Below are 18,394 nucleotides of genomic sequence, written 5' to 3'. Positions count from 1 at the left end.
AGCGTGGAGAGTGTTCCCTATCACCACCCATCTGGGCCGGGGAAGCCAGGTGAGGGGGCAGCCCCCACTCCCTGTGCCACCTCTCCCCCTTCAGCCTCCAGTCCCTTCCCCTCTTCCAGTTCTCCCCCCACCCCGCTACTCTCCCCATTCAGCGCCTCTCCCCCTCCAGCTCCTCCCTCTTCCAGCTCTTCCCCCTCCTCTTCTCTCAGCCTCCCTCTCCTTCCCCCTCCCCCACCTCAATCCCCCAGCCTCCTGTTTCTCCCCCCTCCCCCACTTCTCCCCCCAGCCTCCTGCTCCTCCCCCTCCCATACCTCTCTCCCCGCCCCCTCATCAGCCTCCGGCTCCTCTCCGCCCCAGCCTTCCCTCCCCCCGCCCCGGTCCTCCGATTCCCCCCCCCCCCCCCCCCCCCCGCCATCCCCCCACCCCGCTGGCCGCAGCCTCCGCCGCCTCTTCCTCCGCCCCGTGGCGGCGGGCGCCAGGCCGGGCCGGCGGGCTCTCACTGCGCATGAGCGGGAGCCGGAAGTGCCGTGAGAGCAGCCGCCGCCGCCGCCGCCGAGGCCGCCGCCGCCGCCGCCGCCGTCCATTCGCTGCGGAGCCGGGAGGAGGCGGAGGCGGCGGGGAGGAGGAGGAGGAGGAGGCGGAGGAGGGGAGGAGGAGAGGAGGAGGAGGAGAGGAGAGGCCTGGAGGACACCAACATGGTGAGGAGGCGCCGCGCCTGTCCGCCCGCCCCCAGCCCGGCCCGGCTTCGCTCCCCGCCCGCCGCCGCCGCCACTCGAGGCCCGAGGAGGCGTTGGGCCTAGTCCGGAGGCCCGGTTCGGGCCGAGGCTGCGGGAGCGGGGCCTGGGCCCCGGGGAGCTGCTCCGCGGGGCCGGGCCGGGCTATTGTGTGCGCGCCCGGGGGAGGGGGGGGAGCGAGGCCCGCCCGGAGCCCGCCCTGAGTGGCGCTGTGCCCGGGACCGGGGGCTCGCGCCGGCCGGAGCGCGGGCAGGGCCGGAGACTGCGGGGTGTCTCGCTGCGCGTGGGGGATCCGGGCGGGAGTGGGCGCGGGCGGGGGAGGGGACGTTTGACATTGTCATGCCGCGAGGGTGAGTGTGCGCGCGTGTGTGTGGGAGGCCGAGTGCGCGTGTGCGACGCGGAGCGCCCCGCACTTGTCCGGGCCTTCTGGGCAGACAATGCCCGGACGAATGCCGGTCAGCGGGCCCGGAGGCACCCTCCCCGGACCCCCGCGCCCCCGGGGGGGGTTCCTCCTCGGAGAGGGGCCGTGCCCACCCGGGGGTCGCCCCTCGGTCGCGGACCCGCCGTCCGACGCGCGGCAAAGTTTGTGTCTCCCGATTCATTCCTCGTGTCAGCGTCGGGAGCCTGTGAACAGAAGGGCCGATTGTGCGTTGTCACACACTGGCGTGCATTGTCCTGGGGAGACTTCTGACATGTGGGTGGGTCGGGAAGTGGGGTCCCGGGCGTGCAGAAGGGGCATGGGGGGAGACCCCACTCCTCCGCGCGTGGGGACCCCGCGCAGTGTCCCGCGCCGGGCTGGGCTGACCGTGGGGCCGGAGCGCGCGTGTGCGGGTGAGATGGACCGGGCACACACACATCTGTGTCTGTCACCGATAGAATGGTGTGTGAATGGATGCGTGAGGAGTTGGAGGGTATATTACTATATGTACTGTGTTAGCACGTAATGTGTGTGATGTATTATCGTATGACCTACAGTATACAATTGTAAAATGTATGCTACATAAATAGATAATATGTACTATATTAGCATATGACATACTATACCGATCTATAACACATACCAACATGTAACACTCACTGTACAAGTATAATATGTACCCTATATTACTGTATAGCATAGACTATGTGTGTATAAAGATATGCTCTGTAAGTACAGTATTAATGCATAATACATTCTATACAAGCGCATGCTCCATATTATATTAGTAGGTAATATATGCTGTACATTATAATGCATTAGTATATAAATACTGCATGTTACTATACTATGTACTATATTATAGTATTATATACATTATACCATAGTATATGTTACTATATGTTAGTATGTAACATGCTATTTATTACTCTACTAAAATTATTACTATACGGCTTATGTATGTGTATATAAAAATATATCCGCACGCATATATACAGGTACTCTATACTGTTGGTGACAACAAATTATTAATTAAAAACTTTTTTTTGGATGATTAAATCCAGACCACTAGAGCCTTTTAGTATATACTACATAGGGTTGCTATGTTGTTTTTGCTAAGCTATTAATATAGCATAGGTACTAATGGATATTATTAAATAAAGATCTTAAATGTAACGCTACCTCCTTCCTAAATAGTATCTGTGTGCATTTGGATATCACCATTATGCTTTAAAATATCTGAATGCTTAATATTAAAGAACAGAAAATGCTTATTCATTTATCATCCTGTCAAGGTAATATTAAGGTAATTCCAGTACTTTTTTCCCTATCAATAATAAAACCTGTAAAGCAAATTATAGTAAGTGATATAGTTTTATGGTTAGAAAGTGTGTAATACTATTTTATTTGACTCTCACACCAGTCTTTTGAGTGATGGTAGAAGAAATACCCCTATTTTACAGAAGAATTTGAAACTCAGAGGTTTCGATTCATCCAGGGTCACAAGTCAGTGCTGGAACTCTAGAAAACTAGTTTTTTTTTGTTGTTTTTTTTTTTTTTAAATTATACATCTCTAGTGCTCTGTATGTTATGCTGTACACTGCCTGCCCACTTCTCTTTGGTAGCAATAGCCTTCAAAACATGTAGCTTTAGTTCCTACATCTTCCTGTTGAAATTTCAAATGATGCCAACACAGAGCAAGTGCTAAAATACCTAAGGAAAACAATACAATGCGTTTTCATGACTTTATTGTGGTTTTTTTGTTTATTGTGAATATGAAGGATAGGCAGGCATGAATAGGTCTGGATGAGATCACAGATCCATTCAAGCAAGATGATACTTCCTCTGCTAAAGTCCTCTGGTCTTCGTCAGAGAGTATGGGGAGATGGCCTCAGGTTCCCGAAGGCTGTGCCAGCAGAATCCTATCTCGGTGGTTCTACCACTTTGGAAAAGCTTGCAGGATGGGGGATGGACTACATTACATAGTGGTTGTGCCACTAGCTGAGTTCAGAAGAGGCTAATCCCCACTAGATTGACAGCAAGTGCAGTACAATTTTTTGGCTGTAACAACTTTTAGTCAACACGCATTTATTAAGTGCTTGCTGTATGCCAGGCACTATGCTAATAATAATCACTGGGCATACAAAGAAAGGCAAGCCCAGGTAAAGAGTTCCTAAGGGGCTCTTTGGTCTCCCACAATGAGCAGGTAACAGATTTTGAAGTATAGAGGCTTCTCAAGTTTATTGATGCCAAAATATGTATTTTTGGAAAAGGAACAGTCTTGCACTCTGAAGAATACATTAATTAAAGTTTATACAGTTGTTTTATAAACTGGGGTAGTTAATTCTGATAAGTTTCAAATTGTGGCAGGTTTACAAATGTGAAGTTTTACTTTCAAAATAGTGATAATTTGGTGTAGTGGAAAGAGGACTGACCTAAGAATGAGAAGACCTAGAGTCTGGTCTCAGTTCTACCACTAACCTGACCCGGGAGTTCACTTACCTTCCTTAGGTCTCTTTCTTTGGCTATAAAAATGAGGGGAATCAGATGATATCTCAGGTCCTTTTCAGCTCTCAAATTCTTTAACCCTATCTGTAAGTCTGAATTTTACACTAACTGTTATAGCTGAAGTTGATATTCCTGTCATAATTAAATCTTTTTACTAGCTTTAGATCTAAAGATTTGGTAGGAAAATGAGATTGGAAAATTAAAGTATTAGTACTTGTTTTAATCTAAATCCTTTTTTTATTTAAAGAAACCAAATAATGATCTGAGTTAAATAATTCAAATACTATTATATTGATGAATCATGTGATTATAAATTAAGGGTGAGATATCACACTTTCGAATTATTTAGTTTTAATGTCTTGGTTTTAAAAATCAGTATAAGATGAAACATGGATTTTTAAATTACCAGAAATTATATATCCAAATGTGTACCATCCTGTCCAAAACTATAACCATAGGAGGTTATAAACCTCTATCAGGGATGAGATTTTTCGCTGTTGATGCTATTCAGAAGGGATGTGTTGTAGGTTTTTGGAAAGTGGTTTCAAAGGAGCCATTCCAAAAGTGTTTTGAACTACTTTGAATGTATATATTGATATATTTATTAAAAAGCAGTCTCATTCCTGCACAAAAGTATGCCTTATACAGGTGATAGGACCAGCCTGGTATAGTGAAGAGTTAGCTTGATAGGATGGAAAGAGCATTGGATTTGGAACCAGAAGACCTGGTTTGAAGTTCTAACTGAGACTTATTACTTGTATGGACTTTAGGGAAGTGTTTTGACCTGTAGTCCTCAGTTTTCTCATCTGTAAAATGAGGAACCTCTTTGGCCTTGTTCAGTTCTAAATTGGTCTTTGTTCTGCCTTCTCATTGTTATGTTATAAAGTTTGAAAAATTATAAAGAGAAACCCAAAATTAGTCTGTTCTGTTAGTCTACACAAAGCCTCTGTTGGAATAATCATTCCTTACTACTAACAATTTAGTCATATACTCACTAACTAACTGTAAGGCTACAATAAAATATGTTGCATTTGACTTAATAGCTGTATGGTGGATCTCCACTAAAGACCTACTTTTCATGCTGCATTATGAAGTAGATGTGACCCTAAGCCCCCAAAGGATATTGCATTGGAAGGCAAGTCCAGGCAGGTGCGTCGAAACAGAAGAGACCAAGTGTGGCTGCAACGATGGGTTCTGTTTTGGTCACATACGGGCGTGGTGGTGGAGGGTAGATACCAGTTTAGCCAAGTTTGAAGACGCTTATAAGGCACAAGAAAAGTTTGCTCTCCACTAAAGGAAATTTTCCAGCCACAAGAATTCATGAAGATAGATTGCACTAAATCCTAGCAGGGTTGAGATGTGAATGAAGATGGAGTGGAGATGGAGAGTAACTAACTATATGGGTGAAATCATGAGTCCTTGAAATATTTGAACATATACAGTAGTGAAGTAATATTTAAAAAAAAATAGATCTTAAATTATAAGTCACTTTGTATAGAGAAAAATTTTAGGTAACAAGATTCTTGGCACATTTTAAACTACATTTTGGATTTTTTTTAAAAAAAGGTTTTATTCTCAATGGTTCACATTCTTTTTGAAAATGGACACCTAAGTTATACCTTTCTTGCTACCACTTTGGGACAGTGAGTTAAATCTCACTTAAGTAGATAAAACCTGCTGTTCTACCAAAAAAAAAGTACTTTCGGGCAGGTTTTTTTTAAAAATAAAATCCTTAGTTGTTTATGCTCTTATTAAAATCTGTGCTCAGGAAAGTTGACTTTTTATGCAAATACTCTTCCTATAGAGGTGGTCTTTTCGATTGATTTCTGTGTAATTTCTTGCCATGTTGAATGGTGGCCTAATTATACTTTCATAACAAGCCAAAATACTTTGGGGAAAATATTTTACTTATCCGCAAAAAACCCAACCCTCTCCCAATTATTTTTTTTAGTGCATGTAGTTGTAAAATATAAGCTAAATTAATGTAGTATTTTTTTTTTATTCTAAATGGACAGGCCTTAGCATTGAGTGGTTATTTTCAGGTTATATTATATTCATCATATACATTGACCCAAGTAGGATGAAAATGTAAAGCTCCATTTTTCAAACTGGATATGTGTTTCTCTTTGTGACAGGATTAGGTATGAAATTTGATGAAGACATATATAGTTCCAAGTAGGATTTGGTTGCTGCGTGGACACAAACAATTGCTTGAGTAGAACTAAGTAGCGTATTTACTTAGATGTACTTCAGTTTTTTAGGTTGTTGTTTTTTTTCAGCCTCCCCCCCAAAAAAAAGGTTGAAGTCGTATTATATAATGAATACTAATTACTGAAAGTTATTACTTTCAAGTTATTCTCCACTAAATAGCTAGTATAATTTTAAAAGAATTTTCTTTGTAATTTTTCTGTGTTAAATAATGTGACTTTATTATTTTTAAAAATTACTCAGCACTGACCTCAGAGATTAGTGGTTCAATTAAATGTTCGTTGTATATGGCATTTCTAATATTTTTATGTTTCAATTCAACTTAATTGAACAAGCATTTTAAAATTAAGCTTCTGTTGGGCACTGGGGTTACAAAGGCAAAAACTGAAGGAGTCCCTACACTCAAGGAACTTAGTTTCTACTGGGAATAGGGGTGGGGAAGAGAAACAACATGTGCACAGATGATTAATATACAGTATGTTGAAAATAAAAACAAAGTGATTTAGGATATCTGAGTTGCAAATTGACTGTACCCCAAATCTTTCAATATAAACAATTGTCATTTTCTAGGAGCTGATTGTACAGATTGTAAAACAAACTGGTCTGTTAACTTCTCTTCCTTTCTTCCTTTTGTTAATTAAAACCTTAGATAGAGAGCATGGTCATAGCCAAACTTGTCAGCTAATTTTACCACTTGTTAGAAGCTTTGCTGGAGAATTTATTGTGGGGAGACAATTGAAAATAATTGTAGAATTTTCAAACTTGAGAGGGGAATTTACATATTCTTTAGTTCAATTCCCTGTTTCTACATCTGAGGAAACTGAAAGTTAAAAGAAGTTTTCTTTCTTTTGCTCTTGGCCTTTTGCTGGTTCACATATTTCTCATTCACTTATATGAAGGTATAGATGGTATGCTTAGCATATTGGAGATGATATAGACCTGTCCCACACAGAACCCACACACAGGCTTGACAGTCTGGATCCCCAAAGATCTCAGCAGGTTAAAACAATGACATTTAGTAGGACTAAATGGAAAAACCTGCCTGGGTTTGAAACATCCATCTACCCAAGTACAGTTGGAGGAGGCATGACTAGCAGCTAGGTTATATGAAAAACATTTGAAGTTTTTAGTGACGTGATCATAGTGCAACATGGGAACAGTGTTCAGAATAGGGGGGTGCTCATTTAACTGTTTCTTACTACATTTTAGGATGTACATGGACAAGCTGGCACGTACGAGAGGAAGGATGCTGGCATGATAAGGGGCCTAGTTTGTTATATCAGAAGAAAAAGTGGGTGTTTAGGTTGCAGAAGACTTGAAGAATGTATTAACTGCATTCAAGTATTTAAAAAGTTGTCATGATAAAGAGAGTTTTGGTGTGTTCTGTTTGACGCTGGTCATCAGACATAAAAGAGTGGTTTGAAATTGTGAAAAGGAGAATTGACTTTAAGGAAAAACTTGTTAGTATTTAAAGCTGACTCAAAGCAGAATGGGATACTTCAGGATCTATTCCTCTTTACTGGAGGTTTACAGGTGGAGAATGAATGATTACTATAAGAAATTATAATTTTTGGTTTTATATCATCAGAGTTTCGCACTTTTTCCCTCCCTCTTTACTCCCAGAGAGTCAACTGTTATTACAAAGAATAAAAAAGAAAAAATAAACAATTCAGAAGAGCTAAGCAATACATTGGAAAAAGTCTTGCATTGTATTGTTATTCCGTTGTTTTTCAGTCCTGTCTGACTCTTGTGATTCCTTTTGGGATTTTCTTGGCCAAGATACTAGAGTGGTTTGCCATTTTCGTTCTCCAGCCCATTTTTACAGATGAAACTGAGGCAAACAGGGTTAAGTGATTTGCTGGGGTCACCCAACTAGTAAGTGTCTGAGGCCAGATTTGAACCTAGGAAGATGAGTCTTCCTTACTCCCGACCCTGCATTCTAGCCACTGTGACAGCAAAACCTTTAGTGTCCTATTCCTCCCACCCTCCAAAGAAAGTGGTCAGTGCCTTTTCATGTCTCTTCTTTGCGATCCAGCTTGCTCATCATAATTTCACAGCAATCAGTTTTGATTCTTTTGTTTTGTCATTCACTTCACTTATATTGTTGTCATCATTGTGTAAATTATCTTCTAAATGCTGGTGTACAGAGTATTCCTGTACAGGTTTGGTTTGGACTATTAGATGGCCTTTCAAGCCCCTTCCAATCTTGAGGTTCTGCTGAGTCTGGGTATTTTAAGTTACCATTGCTTATTATGTAGAATAAAAGATATCATTGAGAAGTGTGACAGGATGGGAAAATGGGTTGGTCCAAAAGTGAGGGTAAGGGATAAGTGGTCCAGAGCCAGGGTGCATTGTGAATACACTCACATTCACAAGAGAGCTCAAGGAATGCCTCCAGGACTTGTATGGTGGCCTTGGGGGGTACATGTATGGGAAGACGTAGACAGGAGTTCCTAGGTTGTGTTAAGCCTCGTTGGAGAGAGCTCCTAAATCTGTGAGATCCTAGATCTATTTGCAGATGCCTCCATTACTTACCTCCATTACTACAGATAATCCAAAATTAGGGAGAATGTCATGGCTATGTTTTTACAGCTAGGACTTGAACTTTTTCATAGCAAAGCCAATATTCAGTTTCCAGTGCTGAGCATTTTGAATAAACACTACGTACCACATAAGAGTGCTCTTTGTTGTTGTTGTTAAGCAGTGCTTGTCTTAAATTTGATTATTCCATATATGAAATTATCAACATGAAAGTGGAAAGTGAAAGATAAGTCCCTAGTACTTAAAGTTGAGCCTTTGGGCAATCTGATAAACAAATAACCAAGTTTGTGTGTAGTGTAACATTTTTTAAAGGGTGCAGAGTAAATTCGTAAGTGCATTGTAGAAAGTTGAAAATATCTTTTCTTTGTTGAGTGAAATACTTTTTTGAGGTATATTGCTACTATACTTTATAACTTTGTGTGCGGTAATTACATTGTGTATGTATTCCTTTTTTGATTCTTAGTAATAGTTCAGCACTTTGAAAAAAGTTCATTTCAACTATCAGTTGCAAATGTGGGCTATAGAAAACTTCTGAATGAATTCAGCCTGTGCTGAACATTATTAGGGTAATTATTAAATTAAAATAATTATTTAATTTTTTTCTAAGTCTTTTATATCTAAAACCGAAACTTTTTGTTTCTCCAGTACATATTTCCCTTCCATTTTGCTTTCTACCTGTGGTTTCATCTGTAAAATAAAGGGTTTGGACTTTAGGGCTGCAAAAGGCTCTTTCAGCTCTAGAGTCTATATCATCTTGTGATCCACTGATTTTCTGTTTTCTCGGAGTCACAAGCCCCTTTATCTTCCCTGTTAAGCTTTGGCTTTTCTATCTCTGAACATATAAAAACACAAATTGTAACCACTTATTTTTTTGCCAACGGTTTTTAAAATGGGCTTATGACAGGCCTGTAAACACATTTTCTCTTCTACAGTTTTGCATTCATCTATGAAATATTAAATTTTTTGTAGGAACTTACAGTTTCACTTCTAAGCGATCCCTCTAGGTAGTCATAGTTAAGGAATGGCTACTTTTTTCTCTTGTAAGTTAAATATTGAAAATTGCACATGTTTGTATTTACCTTTTTATAGCACTTGGAAGGATTTCCTCTGTATAGTTTTGTTGGCCTCCTTTTCCTTCTTTCCCTTGTTTTTTCCCCCTACTCTTTTTTTTTAAGGCTTCTTTGAAGGTAGCAGAGGAGGGAATACCTTTCAACTGTGTTCTTACTTTGCCCTTTCTAGAATGGTAGCTTTGAAAACAAACTTTTGAAGGTTTAGAAATAGGCAGCAGTTTTCTCCTTTGGCCTTAGCCCTCAACATCTTTGAGAAGACTTCAGATAGGTGATTGATTTTTGATGAAACAAGACTGAATTTGATACTTGACTACCTAAGTGATCTCTGTATGTCAAAGATAAGATTCCAGGGCTTATCTTTACTCATTTTATTTGAAATAGTAAATATTTTGTTAGTATCAGAATAAATATGCACGTTTTCCTGTGGTCACTGAAGGTTTCTAAGAAATTATTACAGATTTTGGTGGGGGGATGGGAGTGGGGTATGTACTAATGTCATTTGAATCTGGAAGTAATTGGAATAAAGTTAGAAAATTAATTCCTTTTAAAAAAAACTTTTTAGGTCTGGGCATCTTTATTTCCTTCTGGTGGTTCTAAAAAAGAAAGATGAAGCAGAGCAGGGTGAGCAGCTGTAAATTTGTAGTCACAAAATTTAGAAATAATGCTTAAGATTGGTGTTAGGGTGTGTTTTATTTTTACAAGTATCATGTATTGGCATCTTTAAAATTAATTCTTGCTTGAAAATGTTAGGCTTTAGTTTATTGGGAGCCTTAATCTTTTGTGAATATGAGTGCATGCATACATGTGCATGTTAGAATGAAATCTAGGTAAGAAATTAGTAAATACTAAGAAGAGTAAGATACTGTATAATTATTTCTATCCTTCATAAAATAAATTTGGTCAATTTGGTGGCAATAATATGTTTGTCATATCTAAAGTGTTTTTCACTTCTTCACCTTCATCTTTTACTCTTTTATGTGATGTTTATGTTGCTTTAAATAGAAATGTTAAAATTTGGTATGATTAAATATTAATTAAAATGTACGAATGGCCTTTCTGGCTTTTAGAAGTTAATAGATGACTGTCATTCCAAGTTATTGTATTGTTCATTACTTTGTTAGTCTTTGGTAGAGTTGAAATCAGAGCTATGTAACAATTAACAAAGTATCCCATATGTTCTTGACAAGACAGTAAAAAAAAAAACCATGATCAGAACAGGTGTTATATACATTTGTATCTTTGCTATTGTATCATATATTTGGATAATCTTAACTAATTTTAGTACCAAAAGTTGTATTTTCTAATTTGGTGATTACTCAAGCATATTCACAAAAAAGTTTCTAGATTAATGGCACATAATTGGGCTGTGCTAAATTTTAATAGCTGTGATACTCTTTGTTGTTAATAGTTTGATTATGCCAGACTTGAGATTTAAAAAAAAAAATAAAGAAGGTGTTTACCTATCCCTCAGCACCTCTTTCCTGCCTCAAGAAATGCCTTCTCTGGCCAGCCCCTCCTCCCATTTCCCAGCCTTAATTTATAGAGGAGTGCCAGATTCCCCTTGCCCCTTTATCCTTGACTCAGGGAGAAAAGGGTGCTTTCTGTTAGATTCTCAGATTTTTCTCGGTGACTCTGGAAGTGAGTGTATAAATTTTGTCCATGAATTTTGAAGGTAAAAGAGAGGGCACGTTCTGTGCCCAACCCAAAATTTATTACATTGACTTGACTGCAAAGTTGAATTTACCTGTTCTATCTACTATACAAATGTTAAAAAATTTTGTTCCGGGTTCTGGGAATCATCTGGGAAATGGAATGGGGGAGCTATGAATAACATCTTTGCCGAGTGAGGATAGTCATTTGGCTTTCTAAGAACCCACTCTTCCTGATCCAGTGCCTTGCTAATCAATAGCTATTGGAGAAGAAGAATAAAGCCTTTTTATTCAATACTGGCCATATGTTTTTACACCTAAACATTTTAATATAAAGTATTACAATTGCCCACCCCCCCAAAAAAAAAACAACAACCCTTAAGAAATTTACATTTGGACAAATTAAAACATTGAAATATAATGTAATGGAATTGGAATTTAATGTAATGTAATCTCTTCAAATACTTTGAATTGTTTGTGTTTAATTATTCATTTTTATGATTTAAAAAATCTTTATAGGTAAGATTTTTGTCAGCTCTTCTTTTATTCCCCAAATCCTCAAATATTTTGCTGTCTGGGAAGTCATTAATAGATTCAACAGCTCCATTTTGTCATGCAAAGTCAATCATCTAATACCCGCTATGATCCAGGTACTGGGCTAAGTGCTGGGGATACCAAGGCAAACTGAAGTAGTCTGTGCCCTCAGAGTGCTTTTGTTCTGTCAGGGGAGACAGCATGTACATACATAAGTTTGTGTAGAATATATACAAAGTAAACACAGAGTAGTTTTGGGAGGGAGGCCATCAACAACCTGGGGGATCAAGAAAGGCTTCATGTAGGAGGCTTGTTCTTGAGCTGAATCTTGAAGGAAATTAACAATTTCAAGAAATAGAAATGAGGAAGGAGTGTAGTCCAGGCTTGAAGAGATGGTCAGTCAGTCAATAAATGTGTATTAAATGCCTACCATGTGTCAGGCACTTTTACAGGTACTGAGATATAAGAAAGGCAAAAAATAATCCTTGCCCTTAAGGACTTCACATTTTGTTGGGGCAGACAACATGAAAATGACCATGTACACACAAGCTCTATAGAGGAAGGATAGATTGAAGGGCAGAGAGATGGAACAAAGATTAATGAATACTGAGATGGGCTTCTTGCAGAAGGTGGGACTTTAGTTGCAACTTTGAGATTTTAGTAAAGCCAAGGAAGGCAGGGAATAGACATGAAAGAGTTCCAGACTTGGGGGACAGCCAGGGAAAAAACTTGAAATTGGAAGCTGGATTGTCTTCCTCAAGGAACAGCGAAGAGGTCAGTGTCACTGGACCATAGGGTGTATGCAGGAGAGTAAGGTGTAGGGAGACTTGAAAGGTAGGAAGGAGCCAGATGATGAAGTTCTCTAAAAGTCAAACAGAGGATTTTATATTTGATTCTTGAGGTAATAGGGAGATACTGGCATTTACTGAATTAGGGAGGGAGGTGTTGACATAGATCTGTGTTTAATGAAGATTAATAGCAGAGTGGAGGATGGAATGGGGGGGTGGAGGGGGAGGACTTGAGGCAGAGAGACCAGCAAGCTATTGCAATAGTCTGGTGCAAGGGATGAGGGCCTGCACCAGGGTAGGGGCAGTGGTAGTGGAGAGAAAGGCACATGTATGAAAAAATTGAAAATGGAAATAATAGGCCCTGGCAACAGCTTGAATATGGAAGAAGAGGAGACGGGAGAGAGTGAGGAGTTGAGGACAGTGGTGCTTTCCCCAGTAATGGGGAAGTTAGGACAAGGTTGTGGAGGAGACTTCGGGGATCAGTTTAGTTTTTCACATGTCAAATTTAAGATGTTTCCAGATAGAATGTAATTTGTGGGTATAAGCAAGAAGGCCAGTTTGGCTGCATTGTAACAGATTACTAGGAGAGCAGTGCATAGACATTATCACCATACAGGGTATATTGGACTAGTCTAGACAGGTAGATTGTCAAACAACAGGTTATCCTAGAGATGGGGGAGGGGAGCTGCTGGGGCATACTGAGTAATCTCCCTATGCCTCACTTTACTCATGTCTAAAACGAAGGGCTTGGATTCGGTGACCAGAGGTCTCTTGCACCTCTACATCTATTATAAATAGGAGAATAATGTGGTCAGACCTGAGCTTTAGGAAAGTTTCTTTAGCAGCTGTGAAGAATGGATTGAAGTGGGGAGGTACTTGGTAGGAAAACACTTAATAGACTATTTCAGTAGTGAGAGTGAGAATCGATGAGCACCTTCACTAAGTAGCGGCTTTTAGAGAGAGAGGAGCTGGACACAATGTTGTGGGGGCAGAAACAAGATTTGGCCACTGACCATAAGAAAGTGACTTAAACTGTGCTTTCCTTCTTTCCTCCAGCAAGGGGGATCAAAAGCTATAAAGTACAAAGAATAGGATTTAGTAAATATTTTAAAACCTTTTTCTGTATGGATTTACAACTAACCTTTAAGAAACAAATGACGATCAAACGAGTAAGAATGGATTATGTATGTATTTACAGACACACACGCATAGAGAGATACATATCTCTGTAAATACATATACGTATCTCTGTGTGTATATATATTATACATATATGTGTATGTATATATCAGAGATATTTTTAAAAGAAAGTCAAGCCAACCAAAGTCTTCTACTTTGGTACTGGGATACCATGAAATATCCTCCTACACATTACCTAGTGATGACTTAAAGCCATACTACAGTTTATGAGAAAAAAAGCCCTGGAGTTTTAGTGGACTACTTACTTACCATGAGTTAACAGTGTCATATGGTAGTTAAAAAGAAATCCATAGAAAACTAATATGCTCTCTGGGTGCATTAATAAGAGTAGAGTGGCCGGAACAAGGGATATTATAGTTCCCACAACATATACTCTTTGCTGGTCTTATCTCATCTTAAATATGTATTTTTCAATTTCTTAAAATATAAGCTCTACATTTTAAAAAGACCATTGTAAAATTACCAGCATGTTGAGGAGACTTGAAGCCATGTCCTATCAGTTACTTAGCCTATACAAGGGACGTTGTCTTAGGGGAGATAAGATAACTGTCTTCAAGTGTTTAGAAGACTGTCATGTGGACAAGGAATTAGGTTTATTTTACTTCTCAGAAGGGCAAAATGAGGAGGAGTAAATCAAAATTGCAAAGAAAGGTTTCAGTTCAATATTTTTTTGAAAAAGGTCTTTCTAACACTTCTGGAGATGTCTCAAAGTGGAGTGGGCCACCTTGGGAAGTTGGGAGGGTTTAAGTAGAGGCCAGGAGACTGTTTATTGGGGGTGATGTTGTAACAACCAATTCCTATTCAAGTAGAGGTTGAAACAGAACCTGAAGTTTTTCCCCAACTTTAAGATATTATAATTCCAAGTTAATAAAGCAGGAATTTAAAAGAAAAACAATCCTAGTTATGGTCTGGGAAGAATTTGCAATTTGTTTTAATCTTCTGCAAAATTCTGTATCAAAAAATGTTTAAAATATTTTCAGTATACTTGTCTTAGGGACAAATGTACACTAATACATTTTATGAATGTATCAGTTTCCCATTTTCTGCTATAAAGATTGAAACAAAAAAAGTTTTCTTGCTTAATTCTCTGAATTAAGTAGAAAATTTAACTGAAACGTGTTCTTGCCCTTCCCAACTCCCTGTGACCCCTTCTCCTTCCCTCCCTCCCCCCATAACATTTTAGTGTAATGAATATGAAACTCTTAAAATTCTGGGGAGAAGGTGCTTTATCAAAATCTAGAAAACTTCAGAGAGGTATGTTGAGATGTTGGATGTGTAAGTGATATTCTATGGGTCCATATATGGATACACATTGAACTCGTTTTAAAACTGCTTTCTGTCATTTTTAGAACAAGTTAGGAGGGTAGCTAATGGTCACTGCTGGCATGTTGCTTGTCTCTGAAGTAACCTCTCCATAAAGTACTTGAGGAGGGGATTGGTAATTTTACCCCAAATGAGAAGCTCCCTCCCCTTCTATTTTCAGCAATATCAAACAACCCCTTCAAAGGTAGGGTTGCTATTGAAATTTAATTTAGAAATTAATAATTATACAACAGGACCATCACTTTTTAAGAAGAGAGGTCCATTTCAAGCTTAGTCATAAGCAATAATGGTTTTGAGGGGAAAAATGTATAATTAAACCTGGTTTGAGACATATTTGTTCCATGTTAGTTACATATATTTAATGTTAGCATTGGTTTTTATCTATTTGATTGTGGGAAGCCCTTTGGCTTTTCATGTTTTATGAAAATGTTTTGAACTTTGACATTTTATTGAAAAGTTCAAAATGCTTTATAAATATTTATCCACAGGGAACAGCATAGTTTAGTGGAAAGATCTCTGGACTGGGATTCAGACCTGGATTCTAATCCTGGTTCACTATCACTACTTAGCTGTGTGACCTTGGGCAATGAGAAAGAAGACCTTTGGTCTTAAGAGACCAATATGGATTCCCAGGGAGCTCTCCAACCAACTTAAATTTTAAAAAGACATGTTCAGAAGATGGAAACAAGGGCAGGTAACCAAGTGTGGACAGGGTCAAGATTCAAAAATATGTCAGTTGATTACACCATTTGGCCATTTGAAAGCTGGAATTGAAAAAAAAATAAATGTAAGGTCTTGCACATGATTTACAGAAATCATCTTGAGAGAGGCAAGACTGTATTCAACTGAAGATTTGTGGATAATAGTGGGCTTTAAGCACAATCTGTGTGAACAGTGTGATGTGATAGCCAAAAAATTAACATGATTTTAGACTGTATTCAATAGCATGATGCCCAGGACAAGCAGTGTGGTACATAGAGGATTAGCTTTGGAGTCAGGAAGACCTGTGTTCAAGGCCTCCCAGACACATATCAGCTACATGACAAAGGACAGGTCACTTAACCTGCAGGACTCCAGGCACCTATGTATGATGAAATTTCAGCTGCTCTGTATTAGCAGGGGGTGTTTATACACTCATGAAATCACAGGCCTAGACCAAAAAGGATGTCCAGGACTAGAGTACCAAGACAGTCCAGCTGTGCTCTGCCCTTGTTAGAAGATATTTGGAGTATTGTGTTTGGTTCTGGGAGGCAATTTTAAGAAGGACAGATCTTAGATGTAGAATTTTAAGTTAGAAGCAGTAAACTAGTTCACAGAGTCCACACCCCTTGTTTTAGGGGAGAAGAAACAGGCTTAGAGATCCTTGCCCATGGTCACATTATTAGTAGCAGAGACTCAACTAGGATCCATAGTTCTTGTCTAGTATGTTTTCCACTACCCCAGAACTACTTCCTGACTGTTCTTTGGGAGAGTTCAGCCAGTGTTTCCTATGGACTGACACCCCCCTCCCCCGCCCCCCAAGTCCCCTGTGTCCTGGCAGAGAACTCCCTTTCACTCTTCACTCTCTTTCCAACTCTTACCTCTTAATTTCTCTCTTTTTTTTTTGGAGGGGGAAGGCAAGGGCAATCGGGGTTAAGTGACTTGCCCAAGGTCACACAGCTAGTAAGTGTGTCAAGTGTCTGAGGCAGGATTTGAACTCAGGTCCTCCTGACTCCAGGGCCGGTGCTCTACTCACTGTGTCACCTAGCTGCCCCTACTTCTTAATTTCTATCCCTACCTCTAATCACTAGGCTTTGTGCCTCAGCGTCTCTCATCTCTCACTGCACTAAGAGATGTTGGTGGTGTCTCCTTGTAGTCGAAGGACATGTGCAGGTTTCTGTTAGGCCCTTTCCCCCACCGCAGTGGGAAGTGAAACCCACGTAATTTTGCCTCTGCTCCATCCTTTAAATTGCCCATCCTGTGGAAGGGGGATTAGAGGTATTCTCTTTGACTCTAGAGAGAACTAGGGACACTGCAGTTCTTGCAAGGCAAATTCAGGTTAAGGTAAAGAAAAATGTACTGTCAGAGCCATCCAAAATTGAGTTGGACTGCCTTGGGACATGGAGGCTCTCTTTCACCAGAGATGAAAGACAAACAAATCTTTGAACTTTTCTTAAGTCTTGATTTCCTCTATGGTAAATGAATGGATTGGACTAGATGATTGTTGGGTTCCTTCTAGCTTTAAAATTCTATGTTCCCTGATTTAAATAAATCATAGCGATTCTGGGCCATAGTTCAGGTACAGGCATCCTAATGGAGTTTGTTGTAGCAGGTACCGACAGTGGAGGGTGGGGGAGAGGAGAATAGTAGTAGATCAGCTGATTGGGGGAAGCTTTGAGAATTAAACCTGAAGTGTTAGTTAGAGGGAAGCAAATGATGGTAGACAAGGCTTACAGCCTTGTTCTCTGTTGCTTTTCTCTGGGTCAGAAGAGATGAGAAATTGTCTGGGCCAGGCAGTAATGCTTCTCTGTTGAAGAAGAGTGGTTAAAAATTTTTGTATTGGGGCTAGTGATTGGAGGTCAAGGGAAAAAGGTACCCAAGGTGAAAAAGAAGAGAATCTGGTAGGAGTCTCTTGGATTCTTGAGCAAATTCTGTATTTCTTCCTAGATGAGTGAAAAGTATGAGAAGATAAAAAAGGGAACCCAAAATAAAATTGATAGATTATATGCTTCTGTTTTCTTTCCCAAAATACAGATAAGTAATCATGTTTATTTCATATTAAGAAAACTTATGATGAATACTGTTTGATCAAAAGTATATCATTAAAATGTCATAGTTTTTAGTGAGAACAAAGTAGAAATCATATTTAATAGGCTACAATGGAAAAATCCAGTCTTGTAGGTTGTTACATATATCTTTTCCACTTTCTTTTCTCATTCCAATAGAACAAGTTGAAATCATCGCAGAAGGATAAAGTTCGTCAGTTTATGATCTTCACACAATCTAGTGAAAAAACAGCTGTGAGTTGTCTGTCTCAAAATGACTGGAAGTTAGATGTTGCAACAGACAATTTTTTTCAAAATCCTGAACTTTATATACGAGAAAGTGTTAAAGGATCATTAGACAGAAAGAAGTTAGAACAGCTATACAATAGATACAAAGGTGAGTGCTTTAATTCTCCTGTCATTTCTAGTTTAAATGACTAACATGTATAACACATCTCAATAAATATATTATCAACTGAAGTTACCCAGACCAAGCTCTTGTGGAAAGCTGTACTCACAAGGAAGCCTTCTCTGTGGTCCTCACGTTTAGCAGAATGGTAAGTAATGAAAAAAGACTGGACTTGGAGTCTGGACCTGGCATTACCAGGACCTTTGATCTTGGCTCTTCCATTTTAGGCAAGTCTCTTCACCTCTTTGGCCCTCAGTTTCCTGATCTG

General features: G+C 39.7%; 1 protein-coding gene across 1 annotated transcript in view; it reads left to right on the top strand.

Moving 5' to 3' along the window:
- Positions 1-541: 541 nt before the first annotated feature.
- The window catches only part of DCUN1D1 (defective in cullin neddylation 1 domain containing 1), a 39,398-nt gene continuing 21,545 nt past the window's right edge, over positions 542-18,394 (top strand). The window contains exons 1-2 of the mRNA XM_036754475.1: positions 542-698; positions 17,898-18,114. Coding sequence (XP_036610370.1) covers positions 696-698; positions 17,898-18,114 — 220 coding nt within the window. The 5' untranslated portion in view covers positions 542-695. The remainder of the gene's footprint in view (positions 699-17,897; positions 18,115-18,394) is intronic.

This window comes from Trichosurus vulpecula, chromosome 4 (assembly GCF_011100635.1).
Source record: "Trichosurus vulpecula isolate mTriVul1 chromosome 4, mTriVul1.pri, whole genome shotgun sequence".
Taxonomy (NCBI): domain Eukaryota; kingdom Metazoa; phylum Chordata; class Mammalia; order Diprotodontia; family Phalangeridae; genus Trichosurus; species Trichosurus vulpecula.
This window is presented reverse-complemented; position numbering and strand designations above follow the sequence as displayed.